This window comes from Narcine bancroftii, chromosome 3 (genome assembly GCF_036971445.1).
Source record: "Narcine bancroftii isolate sNarBan1 chromosome 3, sNarBan1.hap1, whole genome shotgun sequence".
NCBI classification, from domain to species: Eukaryota; Metazoa; Chordata; class Chondrichthyes; order Torpediniformes; family Narcinidae; genus Narcine; species Narcine bancroftii.
The window spans coordinates 259,943,552-259,961,549 of NC_091471.1; the positions used below are offsets into that span (position 1 = coordinate 259,943,552).

At 44.6% G+C, this 17,998-nt stretch overlaps 1 protein-coding gene across 5 annotated transcripts in view; it reads right to left on the minus strand.

The window, feature by feature from the left end:
• Positions 1–490: 490 nt before the first annotated feature.
• Positions 491–17,998, minus strand: part of sin3b (SIN3 transcription regulator family member B) — a 59,652-nt gene continuing 42,144 nt past the window's right edge. For all 5 annotated transcript variants that reach the window (XM_069927807.1, XM_069927808.1, XM_069927809.1 and 2 more), the window contains 10 exons: positions 15,233–15,349; positions 14,713–14,951; positions 14,197–14,380; positions 12,470–13,064; positions 11,238–11,407; positions 10,148–10,321; positions 7,911–8,003; positions 7,231–7,328; positions 5,923–6,127; positions 491–4,528 (listed from right to left, as the gene is read on the minus strand). In XM_069927807.1, the coding sequence (XP_069783908.1) occupies positions 4,298–4,528; positions 5,923–6,127; positions 7,231–7,328; positions 7,911–8,003; positions 10,148–10,321; positions 11,238–11,407; positions 12,470–13,064; positions 14,197–14,380; positions 14,713–14,951; positions 15,233–15,349 (2,106 nt within the window). In that variant the 3' untranslated portion in view covers positions 491–4,297. The remainder of the gene's footprint in view (positions 4,529–5,922; positions 6,128–7,230; positions 7,329–7,910; positions 8,004–10,147; positions 10,322–11,237; positions 11,408–12,469; positions 13,065–14,196; positions 14,381–14,712; positions 14,952–15,232; positions 15,350–17,998) is intronic.

Genomic DNA, 17,998 nt, shown 5'->3' on the forward strand with positions numbered 1-17,998 from the left:
TCATGCAAGTTGTGGTGAGCAGGTGATATTTACAGCCACAGGGCGTTTGACATGAAGGCGTGTGGTGCATTTTAAGGAAGACTGATAAAGGAATACATCTGGAAGGGTGGCTGCATATTTGAACCCAAACACCAATGTTGGCTGAATAGGCGAAGGACATGTTTCTGTGTGGTATCTAGATCTGTGAAAGAACAGAAATCAGTCCCACTGACAGCAGGATTCGTACATTTTTCAGTTATTACTTTAACCTGCAACATGTTCAGCAGGTAAGGCAAGAGAATCAACTGACACCAACTCATCCATAAACCACCTTCCCACTCATACATAAGACTGTGGCAAATACCGCACTCCTGTCCCTTCACGCAGGCTGCAAAATCAGAGCATCAGCAGGTAATTGTTAAATGTTAACTCCTTGGAGGATGTGCAAGGATCCCTCCTTCTTGTTGACCTGTGTCACCTCATTCCAACAAACTGTCATGGTCTGCAGCCATTGCATTTTTTAATTTTATTACATCTTTTAATGAAGGTACAATGCAGTTTGCAGAGAGGGATGAACACTGCAAGGAACTGTTGCTGTTAACGCCCTCTCCAGCCCTGTACAGCTCAGGGAATAAAAATGGACTAAGTAAATTATTCAGAACCAAAAATAAGGAATTTTAATCCTAAAATTTATAGATAAAAAAGGAGCCAGATTCAAGCTCTTCTGGCTCAAACGATTACCAGAAACCTCAGGCAGTCACCATCATTCCCCACTCCCTTGTCTCCAAGAGAGAATAAGGAATCTCTACCACACTCTCCATGCCCCCTCGCCCATGAGATGGGGAAAGAGGAGTTTCAAGACCCTCATCCATGGGCATGGAGGAGGAGAGGAGCCTAAGGGCCTCACAAATGAGTGAGGGGAGGAGAGCACAGCCTCTTTTCACTGAAGAATTGTGTGTCACAGAGAGGCTATGGTGTGGGGGAGGAGGGAATAGGAGAAGGAGTGGGAGGGAGGAGAGTGGGGGGTGGGAGGAATGAGAGTGGGAGAGGGAACGGCGAGGAGGGGCGCGGCGGGAGGAGAGCGGGCGGCAGGAGGAGAGGGGTGGGGAAGGGGGAAACAGAGAGGGAAGAGAGAAAAAAAGAGAAGTAAATGTTTTGACTTCACAAGCAAGCATTGCATTGCATTACAAAGGCAGACAGAGCACAGCATTGACACATCTCCTTAAACACAGAATTCACACAGTGTAACATCACATCATATTACATACACGGCAGAACTAAATGGAAAATTATAACCATGACCCATCAACATAGGCCAGTCAGATTCCAATTAAAGGCTGTTGCCAAAGGAATGGTCTGGGTGGAAATTATGATAATTCATGTCCCTTGAGGGTGGACTGTCCTCTAATAGTCTGTAGTCCAACTTTTGATCGTCTCTCCCACCACACCATCCCCTTCCTCTCCCCAGGTGATGCTGTTTGCAGTGGGTGTAGGGGGTGGGCAGGACAAGCATAGTGACTGAGAAACAAATAATATTAAGGACCCCTCACACTATTGGCAACTCTTCTCCACTGAATAATTTGGCATCCCTAATGCACAGTGACAGTGGGAGATGGAAAGCATAACAGTTCAGTTTGCCTTGCTGTCTAAATTGTGCACACACTTTAATGTAATGGAGTACTTTGACTTTCCTTGGATAAATACAAGTGAGTGTACACAAACTCAACACATTCTTAATAACAATGTCAAAGCAACTAACAGGAATCACTGGCAGGTGATGAGAGAACCATACTTTTGGGCACTCCCTACCCCACCAGGGATCACTGAAGCTACTGTGTCGTTTTCCCCCCCGCCCCCCCCCCCCCACAATACTACGGGAGGGACAGAGTACAACAGTGGCATCTGGGGCAAAGTCTCAGCCCTGCACAAATTCCAACCATCGTGATAATATTAAAACCATTTTGCTGCTGACTGCAAGTAGCCTTTAGCCAACAATCCATGCGACAGCTGGTGCCGCCTGGCCCTGGCAAAGCAATACCAAAGTGCATCTCTCCCACTTGGTGGCTTCATCCAGCAGATACAGTAATCAGATACAGTAATACAGCCACCTGTGACAGTGGTGGAAGGCTTAAAATAAAACGAACTGCTGGAAGCTCAGATGAAAGGCCATAGTTTAAACTCTATTCCCTTCTCCACCGATGTTGCCTAAACTGCGTGATATTTTAGAAGCATTTTCTGTTTTATTTTCCACTTTCGGCAGTTGTTGCATTTTGGTTTTGGACTGTAGGAAGTTCTGTCTGTGGCCCTGCACCCATTCCTGCCATACTGATCTCACAGAGTGGATGGAGCCAAGTTCCAAGGCCGAGCCAGGGTGACAGAGTGAATGCTGGCGATAATCATTGCTGGGTTCAGAGATGGGTCAAGTATGAACTGCTTCAGGATCATCATGGTGAATAGGAAAGCAAAGCATGGATAGGCGAGGAGTGGGGAGAGGCAACTACGTCCACAGGAGCAACCCAGGAACTGCAGGTAGGGAATCTTAAGCAAACAAAGAGGTGGCGCTGGAGGGACTGAACAGATCTGGCAGCATCAATGGAGAGAAACGGACAGTTAATGTTTTGGATTGGGACCATTTTTTGACACCAGATCCACAGGAACCTGAAAGCTCAATAACAACATGCCAGTCTTTTCCCCCTCCCCCCCCCTCCCCCATTTTCCTTCAGTTTTAAAGAGTGGCGAACATTTCACCATGGAGACATTAGGAGGCACACATCTCTGCAGTCTTTTTTAAAAACACCAACCACCACATGACTACTTCAGTGCTAGCCAAGCATCCAGTGTTTGGCAAGGGTTCCCCTCCATTCTGGCCACACTCCATCATTCCATCTGCCACACCTTCAACCATGGTACTGCTAAACAGGATCACTGCTTAAGAATACTCTCAGAACAGTTTAAGCCTCCCTCTAAAGAAGCTCTTATGCACAAACAATTTTTTTTAAAAAACACTCTCACTTTGATTCAACGAGACACTAATTTAAACAGAGATGTTTCTGTAAAGAAGCAAGCGTTAAATTTGAAAACTTTACATAATAGTCAAAAAAAAAAATCCCCTGAATTTCAGGCAGTTAATATATTAACACACTTGTGTTTGTTTTTGTATCTCCAGTTCAGGTTGCCTCACTCCCACCCCACTTGTTTGGAAAGCAACCTTCAATGTGACTTCATATACAGCAGCTTCAAAGGAAGTTAAAGGTCTCAGCCCACAAGAGGGTTCAAGCCAAATATTAACAATCCTCAAGTAGCACAGAGGAAAACAAAGGGGCCATGAATACTGTGCACAGGTAATCTGTTCCATTCGTCAGCCAAAGATAATGTGATCGAATGCAGTTCAAGCCCAAAGCATTCCATTTAATGAAGACCTTCATTCAGCCAAGGTTTAATAGGGTTTGTAGAGCAGAGCCTTGATTCTCATTCACCAGAAGCACTTCTGTTCAGAGCTGGCAGGGCAGCGGTGAACACCCATCAGAGATTGCAGAAAACCCAGCCACCAGCCCTGAACTTGGAGTTGGTGCCTGACACCAACTTCTAATACTGGTCACTTGCTGGGAATAGTTAAAATAAAGGGTCTCAGCAATTTTTCAGTTCTTGAGTTTGTGCAGATCTGGGCTGGTTTGCTTTTAATGATGTACAATTGGCGCGGTCAACTGTGGGATCCTCCAGAGTTGACTGATGTCATTAGAGCAGCAGCTCTGTCTAATGAGGTGAAGTCAAATGCATGGATGAAGTTTCACAAATCTTGTAATCTTGGTACGCATTTCTGAAAGGTTGCCCACTGTAGACGGATTAGTGACAGACTTTGCTTCTTTTTCAAGATAAGGAGAGGGGCATGGGGTGGAAGAGAGGTGCAGCAGCTGGAGACCACCAAAGTCACCTTTTACTAGTCCTGCATTCCGGTGGCCAGGATGCATCACAGGATCACAGGGTACACATCAGCAAGCATTAGGGTGCAACCAAAAATATGTCATGCAACGCCACAATGTATAATCAGAGTGCGAAGAGAAAAATACGACAAAATAGGGGGTGGGGAAGGGAAGAGAGAATGAGTTCAAGGATCACAAGCAGATTCATGTCAAGTGCATTTCCTCATTGATAACACTAGCTGTGTGCTGTAGACTGGTGCTGTGACGATCATTCACTTACACGGGAGCCAATACAATCATCTCACCAGCCAAGAGCATGGTGCGTCCCCCAAGGTCACGCAGTGCACTTGCAACTGCAGTGTGTGAGTGTGTAAGCACAGGTTAAGTGCTGAAGCAGGTCATGGTGAGGGAGGGCACTGGCTGTACTGTACACGGTATCTGTTGACGGGAATGTCATGAATGGTGTCAGTTTCACAAATGGTCTTACACAGGATTAGGTCCTCAACATCCTCGCCCATCAGCCAATCCTGCACCAACTCGGCTGTCTCGTCCGTCACATGGTCCTGCAGCCAACGGTTGTGCCACGACTGAAACTGCTGATGCTGGTACCGGGCAACCTGGCATTGCGACTGGAGTGGGAAAAAGTTGGGAGGGGGAGACAATGGCAGGGATTGGGAGAGTGACAGCGGGGATGGGGAGGAGCACAGTGGACAGGATGGCAAGGGCAGGGGCATGGTGGGACAGGAGTACGAGAGGGAGGGGGCACGGTGGGGAGGGGAGATGGGGCATGGCGGGGAAGGGGCAGGGCCACAGTGGGAAAGAGGACACGGCAGGGAACGGGGAGGGGGCATGGCGGGGAGGAGGAAGGGTTGGGGAGGGGGGACGGGGAGGGGCAGGGAAAGGCAGGACAGGCACACGGTGGGGAGCAGGAAAGGGGCAGGGGAATGGCGGGAGAGGGCCATGGGGGGGGGGAGGGGGAACGAGGCAGAGGCATGGCGGGGAGTATGGCGGGGACCGTGGAAGGGCAGGGATGGGGCGGAGTCAGGACAGATATGGGGAGCAGGCACAGTAGGGAATCAGGGAGGGGCGGGGAGCAGGCACAGCAGGGAGGGGGCAGCGGGCATGACAGGGTGTGGGTATGGCAGGGAGTGGCCACAGTGGGAGGGGGTACGGGGGGTAAGTTTGGGAACGCAGAGAAAAGATCGAGAAAGATGGAGAATGGGACAAAAGTGGAAGACAAAAAAAGTCAATGGTTGTACTATAAATTTATGCTCATTACAACAATGAAACCATGAATGAACTTTGCTGACAAATAAACAGTCCTTTTCCCATCCTCAACCTCCCAGCTTGCAACGTAGCTGTAGTAGACCAAATAAAGCCAACCTCAGGAGGAGGCCATCATTTCTGGGAATGGTCCATATTCCATTGCCCACATTCTCCCAATAGAAAACTCTTTGGTCAGGCAGAATATAGGTGAGATAAATTGATGTTTTCTCTAGACTGTCTCAATGATGCTTCTTCCCCAAGTTCCTCATAGTGCAAATGTCCTGCACCTTGGTCCCATTATGGGGAATCGTTTCCTGTGCTCAAACAAGTCAGTTGGCACGGTCCTATTGTCCCACGTTGCTAAGGGCTGTTGATTAGTACAATGGACTGGCTGGTCTTCTACGCCGGGGTGGCCAGACTTGCTTAATGTAGGAGCCACATACAATAAACTCCAGATGTTTGAGAGCTGCAATAATCACAGGATTGCAAGCCATGCCCACTAAAACAACCAATATGAACATTGACTGGTGTGATTCCAGTCTCAGCCAACATATCTCTGTGAGCCGCATATTATGTCAAAGAGCCACATGTAGCTCTTGAGCCGTGTGGCCACCCCTACTCTATGCTATAACATTTACGTGATGACAGTTTGAGTGAAAACAACAGGGAGATGAGAGTACAAGGAATACTGCGCTATTTTTTAGCCAGGTTTTACTGTGTAAGTGTGGAAGTGACCTATGATAAGTGGGAAAATTACCTCACGGGCTCGATGCAGAGCTCCACATCGATACATGAAGTCTTCAGAGTTCATGACATAAACCAACTTGTGAGTGTTGAGTTTAAACTTGCAGTCAATGCTGTTGGAGTTCTCAACCCCCAAGCTGCGCTGCCTGCTGTTCCTGCTTTCATTCCTCATTGATAGAAACTGTTTCTGTTGCCATTTACGAAACTTTCGAAGATTTCTGTCAACATAAAAGATGTTTTAACTCACACGGAATATTACAATTGAACCTTTCCTTCTGAACCAACTTTTCAATGTTTGCATTCAACATCTAACAACTAAGCAAACAGGAGTACAGTAGAAATCCTGGTTTCCGGCATTTACTGGGATTGCGGATGCTGGATATACAAATTTTCCAGTTGGCTGAGATACACTCTCCCAATGCCTAACCAATACACTTGCACTAAGAATAAAAAGCTTAAAAAAAACAAGAGGGTAAAATGTAATTCGTTAAAAAAAAATCAGTATTGTAGTCCTTAGTTATGTAAAGTTGACTTTAATTAGGTATTTCCCATAACTCACAAAATTTAAATCCAAACCCTGGTTGTTGGTGCAGAAACAGCCGCTACGCTAACCGTGCCACTGTCATAACCCCCCTCCCCCAAGTTTACAGATAAAGCCTTACTAGTATACTTAATACTTATAACGACAAAGACTCTGACTAAGCAGGGATAGGGAGAAACTTTGGGAGAGTCACCCCAGAGGCGAGCGGCACCAGCCTGTTCTTCATCCTGGGCACTGCTGTTTTATTTAAACATAACTTTATTCAAACAGGTGAGATGAGTACAACTGGGGCACTCCGACAGCTGAACGTTTGCTCCAATCTTCACTAAGGGCTTGTGTGTTGCTTTGGAGAACATTTACTTTTACAGTTTTAAACCTTTAATCTAATCTATTTATTTATTTATCTATCTCTCTATTTATCTATCTATCTATTTATCTATCTATCTATTTATCTATTTATTTATTTAGCCGGTTGCTGGTTGCTAGAATTCCAGACACCGGGGATTTTACTGCATTACAATAATTAGGTTAATTGGGACCAGAGGGGCAACATCAGTCTACAAAGCAAGAAACAGAAAATGCAACCCAGATAATGATTAATGTATACATTACACTGTATATGATTCATATTCTGTATATTAATGCATTAAGATTGGTGATTGCTTTCTGTTTTATAGATGACGTAATATTACCCTCTTCCAAAAATATATCAAAAAGAAAGAAAATGCAATCCAGATAACTTAAAGACTAAAACGTTCTGATAGATCTGTAGTAATTCACCTGGGTAAAAAGACTGGCTTATAAAAGAATCCGTCAGTCTGCTCGAACTGCAAGGCTGCCTCCGGGCCTGCATATTGTTCAACATAACTTGTTAAATTCTGCCAATGCAAAACAAAAATAATGAGAATGAACATAAGCACCAGATGGAGAAGAAGGTGATGGGTGAAACAGGACATCTCGGCAGAGGGAATTCAAATAACGTTGAATAATGCAAATTTAAACATATCTAATGCAAGGGTGTCAAGGTGGTGCACAGCAGCAATAACCTGAATCAATTATGACCTCTGGTGTTGTCCACGTGGAGTTTGCATGTTCTCACGTTTCCCCTGGGTGCTTCAGTTTCCTCCACATCCCAAAGATTTGTTGTTAGTAGGATAACTAGCCACTGTAAATTGCCCCTCATGTATACGCGGGTGGCAAGAGTGGGATAGGAATTGGAGAGTTAATATGTGTGTGAGGAGATTCACTAAACTAAAGAGCCCATTTCAGTGTGATGTGACTGGATGATTCTACAATGGTCCAAGAGGCATTGATTCTAATGTGCATAAAAACCTCAGTTGACTAAAGAGTGCACACCTCTTTATGTCCTATAAATGCCTTGACAAGAAATGGGGCCACATTCCTCCCACCCCACATTGGGAATGCACCACCCACACACCCCGAGTGGAAAGTTCATTCACCTGCAGCTCTAGGGGATCATCTGAAGGTGCTTCCTCAGTGTCCAACAGCTCGATGGTCATGGAAACGTGTCCCTTACTCTGAATAAACATAATCTGCAGCAAAAAAAGGCACCAATTCATTCTGTGTAGAGATCTAATATGATTTCCAACTTTTCTAATCCTCTCAATGATTCTATGCCTACTTATAACACTGGTCAATGAAGATTTTGCTTCCTGAACACTCTTGGATGTATTTTATGGATTTTGGGCTGCTGGTCATGAAAATTACCTTAAAAAATTCATATCACATACAATACAACCTATTTTTGTGACTTCCTTTCATATTTTAAATCTACTTCAAATATACAAAGCCATGAAGTGTAACATGTCATTGAAAATTCATTTTCTGCATTCGCACTTAGACTTCTTCCCCAGTGATCTTAGTGCAGTCAGTGATGAACATGGTGAAAGGTTTCACCAGGATATTGTGATCAAGGAAAAGGGGTATCAGGGCAACTGGAATTCATCAATGCTGGCTGACTATTGTTGTAGACTGACATGAGAGGCATCAGATGCTGAGTACAAAAGAAGATCAGTGGCAAAACATCTTTTGGTCAGTTGAACTATCATGATGTGTCAGCATCATTATGCGATGAAACATGTTAAATTCAACTCAAAGTTAATTTAATGTTTCTCCAACATCCTACATGATGCAGCAAATCTGAAATTACCTTTATGGTCATCTTGAAGTTGCCTATCATACCTATTTTTTTCAGGAAGGAAACCTATTGAAAAAATTTGTTGCCCAGTGTAATCTATCCCCCAATTCAAGGTGCTATCTCTATAAAAGGCCTCCTCTTGACACACTGACAGCTTTTTCAATGCAGAATCAATTGTACTGACATGGCCCAGCACAACATGCATCTTAATTTGATTTTGGACAATACCAGTAATCATCAATTGAATCCATTAGCTCTTAATGTGTCTGGTTGCCCTGACTCCTCATGGGAGGGGAGAGGGGTGCGATGTTGAGTGTGCTTTTTTCCCCTCAATATGTATCGAGGGCTGTGGGCTTCGGAGACTGAACCAGCATTTAATTTTGGTGGAGTGAGTAGTTGTGGATGGGGTGCCTATTAAGTGTACTTCTAGGTTCTGAATGGTTTTAGCTTCTCGAGTGCTGTTGAGAATATTCCATCACAATCATGACTTGAGACCCTGGTTAAGAAGAAGAACGGGACCATTAGAGGGCGCACAAAATCAGTAAACTGGTGCGGACTCTAAAGGCCAACATGGCCTGTTTCCGCTCTGTAAATGGTTATATGGAGCCTTGCAGATGGTGGATGGGCTGAATAGTTTATTTCTGCTCCTATGACTTATGGTCATACTATTTTTAAGCTGGCTCTGAAAGTTTCATTTCAACTTTTCAAGCTCTTGCTCGGAATTCATGCACACTCACCTGTTTGCCATGAGGAAAGAGAAAAGCCCAAAGCAGAATCATAAAATTAGTGAAAATTTGTATTGACCATGGGTCGGAAGAGAATTGGCCTTCACACATTGTTGGCAGCCCTGCAGTTCACAGTTCTTTGAGTACACATCTATGTAGAACATTTCTCTCTTTATACCTCTTTCAGGTATAGAGTTCATCTTTTGGATAAAGGACGGTTTCCTCTTTTCCTTTGAACTTTCCCCTTTTATTCTACAAATTGCTGTACTTAAGGTAACGTCCTTTCCATTTACTAGCACCATATATACTCACTAAATCGCTGATGTTGTGTAAGTCAACTTTTGTTTTGGCCCTGACCGCCACCTGCCAAATTCCAAACTGCCCACCCATCTGAGCTCTTGACGCCCCCCCAGACCTGCAGATCTATGCCCCAGCCGGCTACCCACCTAAGCTCCTGACATCCAGACAACGGATCCTCACCCCGACTGCCTGCCTATCCGAGCTCCCAACACCCTGAACACGGACTTACCACCTGGTCCCAGCCATCCAAGTCCCGACGCCACAGTTACTTAATGTAGTCAAAATTATGATCCGTGTAAAAGTCGGGGACACCCCCCCCACCCCACATAATTTGACCTGAAAATTTGGTTGGACCAAAAATTTTGATGATTACATAAGAATATACAGTACCCAAGTTATTCTCTTGCTCTTTATATCCTTATAAAATTACTTTGGAAGTTCATTAATTCAACTCGCCAGAACCTTTCACACTCAGCTTGGATTCAAGTAAAGGGTTTTAGCTAACACTCGTTACCTTAAAACAGTTTTCATCTGGCATCACTCGCTCAGCCTTTAGCTGGTAGGCTGCTTCCAGGGTGGCTCGGACGCACTGGGAGGGCAAACTCCCACCAGCAGCTCCTCGCTTTCTCTCACTCAGATACACCTCTGTTGCCTGCACACACACATCGTCACTCACCAGGTGCTGCAGCTGTGGGAGAAAGAGAACATGAGAAAGACATACTCTGGATAAGATGGGGGTTCAGCGAGATATTCAGCACACTGGGATAACCTTGGATTTAGGATACTTGGCACAGGGGGACAGGTTCAAGCACCCCATGGGGAATGCTGGAGATTGGGACAGGAAATCACACTATGTTCTGCAATATGACAGTAAAATCTAGATAGGATCCACTGTGACAGCCACCGAGTAGAAACCAGCAAAGCAGCTATACCTTCCTCTGACATAGCTTTGATCCCACTTCATGGAGGAAATACAGTATTGATAAACTCAGCTATATATTGCAATATTTAAACTGCTTTTCAAACTAGGAGGCACCAGTGAGTCAGCATTACCTCTCATTCTACAGTCCTGGGCCACTGATTCACAATGTCTCAGCTTGATATTCTTTTGCCATTGACTGCACCTTCAACATGCATAATAGCCAGTGATAGGGTCTCTACCCGAGATTAGTTTCAGACTTACTGAACATTGTAGGTCGAGCCAACTCCCATTCCCAACAATGGCAGAAGTGATTCCATGAACCTCTCAAAAGAAGCAAGGTTGGAAAACATACTGAAATGCTACAGTGAGGTTTCTTCCCACTACTAATTCCAACACTGCACTGCCCTGAAACCCTGAGGCAGCCTTGACGCAATGTGCAAGAGTGTCTTAGTTTCATCGGTCATCTTAGAGCACGCATAATTAGAGTAGAAATAAGTCATTCTTGATCCTGAAAGTGTAAAGTGAATACACAAGCGATGTAACACATGAACCTACAGTTAAATGCAGCTAGGGTCCTTCACATGTGCTGGCCAACTACCATCCCAAATACGAGGGAGAAGAAATCAATCAAATAACCCACCATTTCAATCACCTCACTTTCCAAAAGTGGTATGTCACTCACCTGCCGTACAATATTTTGAATCAGCTTATCAACAGTGAAACCAATGTAGGCATGAATGGTGAACATTTCACGCAGTGTGTCCTCATATTGTGTTGGTTCAATGTTTCCATCCAGCAGATTCCTCACCATATCCAGGAAGGCTGGGTAATACTCTTCCAACTCAATCTCGCCTAAAGATTCAAACACAAGAACTCAGACACAACCTTCCAGAACTCTATCACAGCCTACCTACGTGGCCTTCCATTTGCGTAAGCTCAAAGGCTCCAGTCGGAAGTCGAAAAGAGTTAGCGTCGTAATTCTGCCAGAAATGAGAGAGGAGATGGGGCAGTACCGTCAGAGGGGCAGTGCAGTGAACTACTAGCCTATTGGCATGAGTTTTTTGTGTGAGACATTACCCTCAAGCAAATGAACAGATCCCACTCCAGCAAAATATGCCCCGTATTTATCCACACTGTCACCCAGCAGCTCAACAACTGTCAGACTAAATCTACTTGCCTCTCAACTATTCTATAAGCAAAGTGCAGCATCTTTTCACAGGAATGCACAATATCACGAGAGGAATAGATCAGGTCCTTTTCCCAGTGTAGGGAGTCAGAAACTAGAGGACTTGGGTTTACAGTGAGGGTGGAGAGATTTAATAGGAACCCAAGGGGTAAATTATTTTTAACCCTTTGGACTCCGCCATTTTTTAACCTCTCATAATTGGGGCGGCATGGCCAGCGTAGCGGTTAGTGCAATGTTGTTACAGCGCCAGCGTTTAAAATGATTATAAAGTTAAATTTATGATATATACTCTGGACTGGGTCCATGGGTAAACTACAATGCAAACACCAGAATGAACCTGCTGGTGGTTGGGTATAAAACCAGTTCTGAAAACGGGGACATGGAGTACATGAGCTTATTGGAAATCCCTGAAAACAGGGGCAGGGAGTCCAAAAGGTTAATGCGCAGAAGGTGGTGGGCATATGGAATGGGCTGTCGGGGAAGGTGGTTGAAGCAGGTACTATGGCAATGTTTAAGAAACATTTGGATGGACACATGGATAGGATGGGTGGGATCAATGTGGGTGGGACACTTTAGTCATCATCGAAGGGCCTGAGACAAGGGTGGAAGAGGAGAAAATAGGAGATCTCTCAGCTGGCCTCAGCTGTAATACTGATGTACCCTCAGGGGTCTGGGTGTCAGCACTGCAGGGACAGAGAGAAACCAAACCTTGGGGAAATTAATCGTACTTTGCTGTTTGAGCCGGAGCTCCACGGCAGGGTCGCTGGCTTTCTCTTTCCTTCCTTCCTGTAGTTGTTTCTCCTTCTCTTTTTCCACCTGATACTCCAACAGCTGCTTCTCAGCTTGTCTGTAAATACGCAGCAGCCGGTAGCACAGAATTTGGTGGAGTCGCAGAAAAAAGTACCAGTTATTGTTTACAAAGAACAGGTTGTACACGTCGTCCAAGTTCTTTTGATATTCAGCCACCTGGTCACGCAGGTCCACTCTCTCCTCGGCCAGACTGCTCTCTGGAGAAGCCGCTCCTTTCTGCCCCGTATCTGCATTGTTGCGCTGACTTTGCCGCTGATCACTTTCCATCTCATCGTCCGTTGAGTCCTCCGACTCACTCAGTTCCCCGCGCTGAGAGAAGAACAAGTCTGGCACAAAATGATAGATAATACGCTTGATGTGATCCTTGTCCTCCTTCTGAATGGTGGGCTGTCGCTTCACGTGGTAAATTATGAGGGATGCGGCATCCTCCATGATTTGCTTGTCTTCATATACAAACATCAAGTGGGGCCCAGTAATGCCTGGGCAACCTTCCTCAGAATTTTGCTCCTGTCGCTACATCAAGAGAAAAAAAAGTCAATGCCCTCTGATTTCACCCTCATCCACAAACCCTAGTGAGAAAATGTCAGCTCTGGAACCCACTTTATCCCCCAGGTTAGATCCAATTTGAGTTTATAGATTGGGGTTGATTGATCAGACCTGTTTTTGTAGTCCAAAACTGACTTAAACCCAAGGGGCAGCACAGTTAGTTTTGGTGGGGGGGTGGGGTGGGGAGAGGGCACAGTTAGCATAACACTGTTACAGCACCAGTGATTGCAACCAGGGTTCAAATCCTGTGCTGTCTGTAGGGAGTTTGTACATTGTCCCCATGTCTGCGTGGATTTCCTCCAGGGTCTCCAGTTTTCTCCCGTCGTTCAAAATGCACCGGGGGGTGGGGGGGGGTTGTAGGTCAATTGGGCGGCACATGCTTGTGGGCCAAAAGGGCCTGTTTACTGTGCTATATGTCTAAACTTAAAATTAAATAGGTATCCAGGACAGACCTGCATCTGGATTTCTAGTGTTGAATTGATGAACCTTAGAGTGTTCCACAGCCCAGGATTGTGTTTAAGCTCCGCTGAATTATAGTAACGGGCAATGTGGCACTATGCCATATTTTGTTGCAATCAAACTTTGTAACTACTTAGTCCCATTCCTGGGCAGAACATTCTCGAGGTAAGCATGGTGCAGGGAATTTAACAAAAACCTCTCCGAATTCTTCTTGTCCTTTTTATTTGGAAGTACGTGTGATTGTCTCTGGGATCTTGCCCCATCAAACATCCAAAGTAAGTGTCACAACTGTTCAACCCATCCTCTCCAAACCCGATTCCATACTAACCATGAAATCTTCATTTTCTCAAATACGAAACGTTCACCAGTAAAGAGCTTTCACAACTCTTCATCGACTCTATGTACAAGGTTGGTCAGAGCATATCAGCACAGATTTATGGAGCACAAAAGCAACAGATGCTGGAATCTTGAGCAAACAAAGAAAGGCGTGGGGAACTCAATCTTCGACTTAGTCTTGATGAAGGTTCTTGACCAAAACTTTGACCGACCATTCCTACCCATTGATTCTGTCTGACCTGCTGAGTTCCTCCGTTTCTCTTTGCTTGCTCAAGCATGGATTTATTGAGTAACATTATGTCACCTCATCGTAAACGCTTTCAATCTCATTCAGCAGACTCTTGGAGCGCAGCGCCTTGGTGTCATTTTGTTTGAAGTTGACTCCCTGGTGATCCAGTGATTTCAAGTACGATTTCTCATACTGCTCCCGCCAGATTTTGTTGAAGCCCTGTTGTGCCTCCCGCCATTCCTCTTCCTTGGCTTTCAACCTGTAGCAGGGCAAACTTAATAAAATTTCCAAATCTTTAACACATCCTCATGCCTCATCTTGTCAGCTTGGGTTTGTGGAACAAGACCAGACAAGGGCATTGAGCATTCACATGTGGGATGCAGCACCTAGAAATTAACTAAACTCCAACCCACAAGCACCAACACCATAGATCAAAGCTCCAGCATGTCCCTGCACCCATTCCTTTGAACACCACAGCTTTCAGCCCTCAAATCACTTCTTCTTTATGAATTGACAGGAAACCAACAACAACCCCCTTCAGCCAACACTGCAGCTTTGATTAAAGGTGGCGGATCCCATATTAAATCTCACCTTTTCAACACTACAGGTACAGCGGTTGCTGGATTTTTCTTAAGCCCATCGATTATTTCTGGTGCCTTGTCACCATAGATACGGTAGATGGCTCTACGATGAATAACCTCGGATGTTCCGCCCAAACAGTTATCAAGGCGATATTTGTCTTGATCTTCTGGGGACATTCGGCTCAGTTTCTTCTGCACACTTTCAAGCACACGGATTGTGGCAAGGTTGGTTTCCAATACAACATCAAGCTATTTGTCAAGAAACATCCAAAATAAGTGTCACAACCGTTCAACCCATCCTCTCCAAACCCGATTCCATACTAGCCATGAAATCTGCATTTTCTCAAATACGAAACGTTCCCAAATCGAACCTCGGGTCAGCTCCTCACTTATCAAAACCCATACCAAGCAAGTCAACCTCTTACCCGTCTGGGAAGCTAGCCAAGGGCTAGAATTTTTTTTAACCTATTTTTACCATTACCTAGGTCCATGATCTTGTGCCGGCCTAGTTATCAAAATCGTTTCAGTACCTCAAACCGCTCATCCTCACAGCGATGAAGCTGCTCCTCATATGGGGTTTTCTTTGAGCTGACAAAGGTGGAATCTTCTGACCATGAAGGGAATGAGACCCAGGTGTCATTGAGAACCTAAAAAAAAATAAAAAAGTTATTCAGAGGCAGGCTGGAGAAGAACCGGGGTGGGGGGGGGGGGGGGGGAGAGGAGGGGCGGACACACAGTAAGGAACTCAGCAGGTCTTGCAGTGTCCGTAGGAGGTAAAGCTACGTTACCAACGTTTCGGGCCTGAGCCCTTCTTCACCTTGACAGGTGTTGATCAAAACAGTAGGTTTCCCCATAGCCAAATTTCTGGAAACCGAAAAGATCCAAACACAGAACTTTTTTTTGTGATGCCGATATGACGTCAAAGTGACTGAAGACACAGTGGTACACATCTGGCACAATCTCTGGGCTGCAACTATGTTCAGTGATGATGTTGAACAAGATGGTGATTTTAAAAAGGATTCCTTATGTCAGGTAAGAAAATAATGTTGTGTGACCTCCTTACATGTGCTCAAGATCTACGTTCAAAGTCCATCAGTAAGCTGGAAGACGTGGATATTGAAGCTTTAAACGTCAAGAATGAGGCTCCAGTTGCTCATTCACTGACCGATGGTGAAATAGCTGAAACTGTTCTGCATCCAGGTGAGCAGGATGAAGGGAACTTAGTTAACACATATTGAAGGACAAGAGCAGTGTGCATTCATAACAGAACAAGAAATCATATCAGTTTATAAAATCTAAAACAAAAACCATGAGGCAGATGGCTCTGGAGGAACCTTTTGAAAAAACCATCAAGGAGAATTTCTAGCATTTGGTGCTGCATTTATCTTATTTTGTGAGCAGAGATGAAGTTGTTTTTTGGTAGGTATTAAACATTATTTCACACTCAATGTTTTTTGTTGCCGTCTAACCGCTGATACAAGTATTCTGCTGATACTACTGAGTTCCTTAAAATCATTGTTCCAATAACTGGAAAACCATCGGTCCCAAGCGTTTTGGATACGGGGAAACGTACTGTACTGTGAACTTACAAATAATGCCAAAAATATTAGCCTGAAGCCAAAAAATCTCAATATTTCCAGTATACAAAGCAAAAAGCTCTGTGGACTGAATGTTCAGGCTGCACAGCAGGGAAGATGAATGAGAAGCAGCTGCTGGGGTCATGGGAGTGAAGCAGAGAGATCTGGGCTACTTGTGTGCAGTGAGCATGATCCCACATCAAAAACCATCCCCATAGAGGAGTCACGTGATGGAGTAGTGGCCGGACGGTGAACTCCAGCCCTCTCCAGAAAAGTCGGGAAAAACAAGAGAAAATACAAAGGCACAGAAATACAAGTTAAAGAAAAGTGAGTATAAAGGTGGAAAGAAGATGGAGACAAAAGGAGAAAAATCAAAATCAACGGAAAGAAGAGAGGAAGAGAAGACAACGGAGGAAAAAGGTGAAGGCCTTACCTGTCCGAAGAGGCCCGCTGTGGAGAGAAGACCCCACTACCTCAGGTCGGTAGAAAGAGAACTACAACAATGGCTCACAGAGCCGAGTAAAAGTGCGCAACCGCGCATGCGCGACTCCTCGCGCATGCGCGATGCGCATACAAAAAAACACACCGACGGGAGGGGGGACCAGCTGGGGAGTCGATCTCCACAGCCGGCAACGACAGCTGCAGAACACCTGCAGCAAGAAGAGACCACAGAAGACAATAGAAACAAGAAAGAAGAGGAGGAAAGGGCAGCAAAGAAACAACAGATGGTCAACCTAGAGGAAGAAGAAGAGGAAGAGGAAGAGTACAGGGAAATAGAAGAAGAAAAGATAGGCAAGGTAAAGGAGGTACTTGCTCTTGTTAGAGGATACATGGAGTCATTTAAAGAATGGCAAACACAGGAATTCAATGATTTAAGAAGAAGAATAAACAACACAGAAAAGAAAATAAATAAAATGGATATGACCTTAACAGAAATGGGGAAAAAAATGGACAAGATGGAAGAACGGGCAGTAGCAGCAGAAATGGAGGTAGAAGACTTAAAAAAGAAATTGGAGGAATCTAATAAAAAAACTAAAGAGACACAAGAATTACTAGCCCAAAAAATAGATATAATGGAAAATTATAACAGAAGAAATAACATAAAGATAGTGGGCCTCAAGGAAGATGTAGAAGGCAAGAATATGAGGGAGTTTATAAAAGAATGGATCCCTAAGGCCCTAGGATGTCCAGAACTACAGCAAGAAATGGAAATAGAAAGGGCACATAGAGCATTGGCCCCTAAACCACAACCACAACAAAAACCAAGATCTATTGTAGTAAAATTCCTAAGATATACTACAAGAGAAAAGGTACTGGAGAAGACAATGGAAAAAGTAAGAGAGGGCAACAAACCACTGGAGTATAAAGGGCAAAAAATCTTCATTTATCCAGATATAAGCTTTGAACTCCTAAAGAAGAGAAAAGAGTTCAATGCAGCAAAAGCGATTTTATGGAAGAAAGGATATAAATTTACACTGAAGCATCCTGCGGTATTGAAAATATTTATTCCAGGACAACAAAACAGACTATTCTCGGATCCAGAAGAAGCACGAAAATTTGCAGAACAATTACAAAAATAGACTGAGGGATGAAGACGGGTAATGAGAGCAAAAATTATCACGATTGATATGTATGTGGGTAAAGACAAAAATAGACTGAGGGATGAAGACGGGTAAGGAGGGTAAAAATGACCACGATTGATATGTATGCGGGTAAAGA